This window comes from Rhea americana, unplaced genomic scaffold (genome assembly GCF_003343005.1).
Source record: "Rhea americana isolate MKP2758 unplaced genomic scaffold, rheAme1 scaffold_32, whole genome shotgun sequence".
NCBI classification, from domain to species: Eukaryota; Metazoa; Chordata; class Aves; order Rheiformes; family Rheidae; genus Rhea; species Rhea americana.
In genome coordinates, this window is record NW_028186446.1 from 5,145,096 (window position 1) to 5,153,033 (window position 7,938).

At 34.3% G+C, this 7,938-nt stretch overlaps 1 protein-coding gene across 2 annotated transcripts in view; it reads left to right on the plus strand.

Moving 5' to 3' along the window:
- The window catches only part of C1GALT1 (core 1 synthase, glycoprotein-N-acetylgalactosamine 3-beta-galactosyltransferase 1), a 17,162-nt gene extending 11,687 nt beyond the window's left edge, over positions 1–5,475 (plus strand). For both annotated transcript variants that reach the window (XM_085310531.1, XM_085310530.1), the window contains one exon: positions 943–5,475. In XM_085310531.1, the coding sequence (XP_085166657.1) occupies positions 943–1,152 (210 nt within the window). In that variant the 3' untranslated portion in view covers positions 1,153–5,475. The remainder of the gene's footprint in view (positions 1–942) is intronic.
- Positions 5,476–7,938: the final 2,463 nt, after the last annotated feature.

Below are 7,938 nucleotides of genomic sequence, written 5' to 3' on the forward strand. Positions count from 1 at the left end.
AAAAAAAATGTTTGCATATGTTTTCTTGTCCTTCAGAGTGTTTTTCTTCAGTATATATGACATCATTTTGATGGACTTCTCTTGAATTAAATTTGCAGCTTGAGTACTTGCTTAAACTCAGCCTTTTGAACTTTTAACCATCTTCAGAAAAAAATTGTCATTTTTTATTTAGATTTCTGCATATCTTTGTAGGTCATATGCTGAGTTAGAGGAAGTTTGCCTTGAGAGTAGCATTGATAAATTTTGGAGAAATCTAAAAATAACTGAATCAAAACCAATATCTCTTGAAGCTGGCGCAGAGTTAATCAAAAGCAAGTTGTAACAAATGTTTTAACAATAATCCTTAGCTCTTGAAGTGCTTAGTAATGTCAATGAAAGTAGTAAACTTAAAAAAAGAAAAAAGAAAAAAAAGAAAGAAAGAAAAAAAAAAAACTGTTAAGAGACTATACATGGGAAGGTGGATACTGACAGCTTTGCCAAACCACATAGGTGTATGTCTGTGTGTGTTGATACACTGATAGACTGTATGCTCTGGATGACTGCTGYCGTGAGTCATAAGTATGTATTGTTTCATATATAACTGCAATGTACAGGCCTAAAGCTGATTCCTACTTTGTAGTTTTGTTTAAACACTTTTGGATAAAAATAGAAGCATGGAAAGGCAAGCAAAACTTTGTCCTCTGTCCTTAATGAGGGCAGCTACAGCTTCATCATTGGCTTGATTACAGAAGCAAAAGATTTTGCCCAACTTTATTCTGCATTTGCTTAAGCAAATCTTTCTGACTGATCCATTTTGCTTGGGTAATACGATATTTTGAAGTGTATAAATGACTGATAAGTTTGTCACCATGAAGTCATGTGTGTATTCACATTCTTTCTGGGGTATATCTAGGGCATGCTTTGGAATTATTGCTGATTATTTTGGCTTATTTCCTATTGTAGGGTCCTGGATGCTGCTCTGATCTCGCAGTTTCATTCCACTATGTTGATTCTATGACTATGTATCAGTTGGAGTATTTGACTTATCATCTCCGTCCATATGGTTATTTGTACCGGTACAATCCTGATTCTGCAAAGAATCTAGAAGAGCAGAACAGAAATGAAGCACTAGAAGATAATCAAAAGCTAAAGCAAAAAAGTTCTGAGAATTAATCAGACTTTGAAGAGATCTAAAAGACGCCAGTAYGGTGAGCAAGAATCTCCTTGAACTCCTGCATCAAGCTTCGACAGAAGACCAAAATTACTCATGGTGATTCTTATATCCCAAATCATACATTGGCAGTATTTCCTGTCAATGATTATATACAACAGGGTCTAGTGCTGGCTCTTGACTGTTTGGGTTAGTGTGACCTTTCAGCCCTACTCATAAAGATTTGGGCCCTAAAGCTGTGAAATAGGAATTTGTTCTGGTGCACTAGTACCTGGAAGAACTTTTATTAAAAATGTGGTGGACAGATTCAAATATAATCATAAAGTATTTCTATTCCTTTTCTGTTCCCCTTCTCATTTCCTTCCAGATGTTGTATTAGGCCAGTTCTAATATTAGAAACCAGTGCTGCACGGTGAAATACTTCATGATGAATTTCTGTAGTATTCTCGGTATCTTGAAGTTATGTTAARTATCTTACCCTATAACGAAGAGATGAGGTGAAAACTGAGCCTCAGATCTATTAGCCTTAAAGACAGACTGGATAATGTGTGTAGACAGAGATCAATTGCTATGAATTCATTTTTAAACATTTRCTAAAACTGCCTATTTTAAACAAACAACATGAAGCCTAAATTTCTGAGGTGATAGAGGAGTTTACATATTTGCCTGTGGCAGTAGTTTCTTTCTTTTTATTTTTCTCTTTTTTTTTTGTTGTTGTTGTTGCTCTGCAATGTATCAACTTACCCCTTGACTGAACAGATATTTAAAAAAAATTCATCTCAGAGCTTCTCAGCAAAAGATAAAGCGGATGGTTTTTCAAATGTCTTTCTGTCTTCACATCTTCCATGTAAGCCAAAAAATTTAGTGTCTTAGCAAAGTTACACTGGCACATAATGATGTGGTTTCACCCAGTATTATAATTAGTTTATTTCTARTTAATTTTAACATTACTATACTTTGAGATTGTGGAATTAGCTTGTTCATAAAATTTTACAGGCATGAGCAAGTCCTGTTTAAAAAACTACAGCAAAGCTGATTTGACTGTTTCCCTACACAGTTAGTTTATTTGGCTAAAATACTTAATTTCACTTCTCTGAAGATTTTCTATCCTATTTTTAAACTTCTGTATTTTTTTTATTACTTTTTTCAGAACAAAGTGTTAAATGATTCCTATATAACTCTTGTGAGGCTGAAGTATATAATTATTCAGGTAAGCCAACCTGAATGCAGGGATCTTTCAAAGTGCATTAACTTTCTCCACTACTTCATGAGTATCTCTGCTTCTTATCTAAAAACACTTTCTTGGTGTTTTCTCTGTGGTAACAAAATATGTGTATTAATTACTGGAGAGTTCTCAGAGGCCAAGCCTACATTTTATATACACAATGTAAAACCTTTTAATTTGCTTTTTCAAATTTGGTTAATAGCAAAGTTTTGTGTGTATTTTTTTTTTTAATTTGACATGTAGAGTGTCTTTATTCCACACTTGAAAAAAAGGTTTCTTTATCTTTTTATCAGTTTTCATCTTCATCATATTGATGAATTTGGAGAAAACCTGATTACCTCCAGCTATTGTTTTGGAATGGGCACATACTGGTAACAGACGGCCTTATTGAATACTGCTGTCCTTCAGGATGTTCCTGGAAGAAGATGTTACCATAAAGTACTGGATTTTTCCAAAGATAGTTCTCACATGGATTGGGCTTCTATCTATTGTCCAGCAATAGTCTGTTATGACTTCTTTTCTGATTATTACTCTGTAGCATGATGGCCATTACGAACTATCTCATGCTATTGAAATATTATATCCACCTTTACTTCTCTGCCTGAATACAGGCTGGGTTTATACATCAAGTATCAATCAAACAGTWCCTGCAGGGTTAAATCTGTGGGTATTTAATGAGCAAGATTCTTTCTGAAGTACTGAAAGAGACAAGAGCTTTATTTTGTTAATATAGTTATTTAGAAAACTGTAAGTCTACATTCATTTAAGCAAGAAAAACCCTCCAGTCTGTGCAAATCAAATGGATGCTTGTCTAGAGGAGAATGTATTGTAGCTTGTTTTAGTCAGATGCTTCCTGTTGTGAGCTAGATGCTTATCCTTTGTGCAACACAAACCAATAATATTGTGAAATCTGTATGCTATTGATAACTGCAGTGACATTGTTCAGACTTGCAATTAAAGTGTTCCGTAATACTTGAGGATATTATAAAATCAAAGAAGATCCCAACTTTAAACTTAATCTCTTCGTAATTTCAGGCTACATAGAAGGCCTGCTGTTCTGCTGTCTATAACTCCTTGTTACTGCTTTCTTGAGATTTAAAGATTTTATTTCACACGATGCAGAACTGCTCTTGCATGTTTCTGCAGATTCGTGCCTTATGTCTGCCTTGCCCTACCCTGTGAGTAATGTCATTTCCTCTTCATCTTCCTCAATATCCTTTTTTGAATTTTATCACCCTTAAGTCCCAGGTGGACAAGAGGAAGCAGATAGTGCGATGGTTGAACTTCGTGTGAGTCGGTTGCTGAGAYAGCAAGTAAACCTGGCACTGACGAGTTCACAGTGAAGCCTTTTGCTCAGCAGTGGTTCTAATGTTTGCCCATTACCCATCTGCAGCTTGTGGCTTTATCAGTGTCTCCCTCTACAAAATGTGTAGACATCAGATGGAATGAAGAAATAAAGGAACAAGAAAGCAGCATGTTACACAACTTTCATTTCACCAGGGAATGAGGCTGAAAACATCAAGGTTTGTGATAAATAGGTGGCCTGTCCAGAGAAGTAACTGTAGCCTTCTCTTTAAGCATTTATTTTTGCTTTGTTTTGAAGTGGCCTTGTTCCTAGGCCCCTGAAACTGTTTCTTTTGCCTTTCTAGCAGTATTGCAGAGAAATAATTTTTCTTGCCTTCTAGTGTCCAGCCAATCTTGAAGTATTGATTTTACATTTTGTGATTATAACAGTGGGCCTTTGCTCCCTGTTGGATTGTATTGTCCTAACAACGAGCTGATACCTATGAAATTAGTTTGTATCTCATCTCCCTTTGAAAGCTTAAGTAGACAAGATTGGAATGTGAACAGTTAGTATAATTTTCCATGTAAGATATAATACAGCTATTAATAGTTTATTATTTCACTTTCAGGTCTTTATGCTTTCAGATAACACTTACTGAATTTGAGTATTTCTGCAGCCCAAGAAGGCTGCTGTATTTCGGGTGGATAGACCTTTCTGAAGCAGGAAGCTTAGACTCTCTTAGACTATACAGATCATTGCTCATTTAAAAAAWATATATATATATAAAACCTAAAAGCTCCTATCACCAACATAGTGAATAAAATGATGTGACTAAAGAATTCTGAGCTAGTTTTCTTGAAATTACTAGGCAGCAGGTTTTCCTTAAACAGTTGTTTGTACTTGGATGTGGAACACTGCATGGATGTCACTTGGTATAACAGAATAACATTTTAACCTTGTGTTACAGTTGTGTTTTAGAAAAGAATTAATGAGAATATCCAGTTATTATCTTCTCATCAGAGTTCTTAATCAGAGGATGATGTTAGTCTTTGTTTTCAGGAAAAAGACCGGTTTTAATCTTCTTTCACTCCTAATTCATTTTTGCAATCTATATTGGTCTTGTTTAAAAGAGTTTAAACACTGGTGGTACTATCGCCATCTTTCATTTTGTGAAGGCTCTTTTCCTGATGCATTTTGTGTTTGAGTACCATTTTGCTTAAACTAGGGTATATATTAAAATAACTTTTTCTTCACGTGTTGCCCTTTGCTCTGTTATACTTTCCAAAGTAAAATGTTCAATTAATAGCTGGTAGATCTGTTATAAACAATTTGCTGAGAAGGGTTTGGGGTTTTTTTTGTTTCTTTTTGTGTTTTTTTTTTCCTGTCTCTGTCTCAGAGAAAAGTGTGGGTTATTTCTCTAATGTACCTGCTACTGATGTTAATTGTGCATACACAGATGAAAACAGATCCCTCAATACAAGACTGCTTGGAAAGACTATTTTGTGCTTTCCCTGATAACTTCTGTGGAAGTCCTATACTTTACCATGTTGTATTTAAAATATTCCACAAATGATGTTAATGCTCTAAGAGAATTTAATATTGCTGCTGGACAGTATGTTCCATTTAGAACTTGTGAATGTTTCCTTTTGCAAAAATAAGACACTGATGTCCCTAAGAAAGGTGCACGTTGGTGACTTGTCTGGAGTGATCACCATAATGATTTGTTTCTTAAGTATTTTCTTTGAAGTGCCTTTGACAAATTTTTAGCATCAGAATTAAGTTGAGAATTCAACAAATAAAATAACTTATCTCATATACAGTGCATGTCTGTCTTCATTTACCCCTCCTTAATACGTGTTACGTGTGTTAGAATTATAGCAACACAATTCAGTTCCTACTTTATTTTTATTTATTTATTTTGAGCAGTTACAGGAAAACAGAATGCAAAATTAATYGGTTTGCTAGTATAAGATTCCCATAAACAGGGAGTTGTTCCTGCATGATCCTGATTTTCACTGTTTCTGCATTATTATGTAAAGTGAACTGGTTAATATTAATACCTCAATAGTAAAGTAAACCTACTGAAAATTATCCCTACCTTTTTAAAGGGTTATTCTTTCAGTGAACCACTACTGTAATAAAACTGTTAAGGTTTAAATCCTAGGCTTTCTAACCTAGCTTTTGCTTTTCAATAGTATGATCAAGTACAGAATGATGATAAACTTAGAGCATACATTGACAACGCTGAATTCAATGCAGTTTGTTTTCTGCATTTAGTCTTGCTGGCCCTATATTGACCTTTCCAACCTCGGTTAAATGAGGAATAGCTCTTAGGGCACAGGATAATTTAGACAGGAAAAAGAAAAATTCAGTGCAGTCAAACTAATTTTAAATAATATGATCAAATACCTCAACTCTTCAGGCTTATATTCGTTTATCCGTTATTTTAAAATAAACAGATGTGTAGTTTACAAATCCAGAATCTGAGCATAATGTTCTCAATGTTCTTAAAAATCTGGTGTGATGGTGTGGCATCTCTGATTATTTTTTTTTCTCTTTTTTTCTTTATTAGTACAGTTGGAGTCCCCTACTGATTTTTCATACTACTTTGCAAAATATCCAATTGAAAACCCCACTTTTCTAAAGTACTGTCTATTGCTGAGGTAGACACTTTTCCTGTGGAAGTGTTACTTTTATTCATGCAAATTAAGATTCAGCAGTGAAGTATATTCTGTTTATCTAGATGGAAAGCTGCTTTTCTTATGAAATACTGAATATTGGACATGGTAGGTACAATCTTGGTACAACTGTAAATATTTCTCTACCTTAAGTAGTGAAGTGAAATAAGTACTATTACCTTGGATTAATTAACTATTTCATTATTCTTGACAGGAATGTAAGCGTGTTAAATGCAGGAGATGCGACTACAAGTTTAACTATGCTCAAAAGCTAGAGTATTTTAGTTAAGGAACAGCAGCAGATTGAATGGTAGATAAAAGCTTGCCTCTGAAGTTCCAGGTGTAGGTTATCCATTTAAATCCTGATGTTGTAAGTAGCTATTGTCACAACCAAGCTGGATGTAACAAATTGCAGGGTAATACTCACTATTGTAGAAAAAACTGTTTCATAAGTGTGAGGTTCTTCTGCTTGCATTTTTCTCCTGTTTTGTTTTTGATATGTAACAGGGTCCTCAGATTTGATTAGCGGAAGTTGTAAAGATATAACTGAAACATCATTAATGAAGGTAAGCTTTCATAGCCTGCTCACTTACAGAAAGCTTTCCTGGGTCAAGGAAATTTCCTAGGGTTCTATTAGTATGAGTTAGGAAGAAATTTAAGTGAACATTGTACATCCGGAGGCTACTAAATTTGCTTTGATTTGCGGGGAAAATGCACCTGTATGGATCCCAAATGCTAGCTGCAAAATGGCTAGCAATTTTTCTTCCTTTGGATTTTTTTTTTCCTTTATAAGGCTCTCTTGTGGGTTCTAGAAGTTTTTTAGTGAAGGAACTGTTCTGATAAATACATATAAGGAATAAGTGAGAAAATCAGGCACTTCTAATGAATGTTGTTTCATACATAAAGACATATGTTAACATAGAAATGGGAGAACAGCTGAATCATAGGATCCTATTTTTAGGCATTAGTGTGGTATTTGAAATTTGTAATGAAAGAAGGTAACACAGAAATGCAGCCTGAGCTCTATTTTTTTTTCAGGTCTTTCATATATATATTTGTGTGTGTGTGTATACATATATATAGATACAGATATAAAAGAAAGAAAAAAAGTGCCCTCCTCAACAATGAAAGAGATCGGTCAGCAAAATATAAATGTGGCATGGAGAATAACTTCTAAGTACACTTTTGTTAATGTTATAATTCAGATTGGGGTTTTGAGCAATTCATTTACATTTTCATAAGTCTTCTTTCCAACTTCCCTCAGCCTCCAGCTCTGCTGTATATGATATTTTCTTGTAGTGAAAGTATGTACCCTTCCTCCCAACCAAAAAATGAATGACTTCTCTAGGCTTTGTTCTCTTTAGTTTAGATTGAAGCCTCAGATTCTGGGGTCTACAATGGTACTTTACAAAATCTGATATTCTAATGCCCAAGTTTTACTTTGAGCATCTATGGTGTAGTGTCAATCCTTTTGGATATTCGAGGTGTTACCCTTTTTGGAGGTGTGATTTGTCTTTTAAACTGATTTCCATTTTTTTTCTTTTCTTTTTTCTTTCTTTCTTTCTTTCTTTCTTTTTTTTTTTTTTTTTTTTTTTTTTTT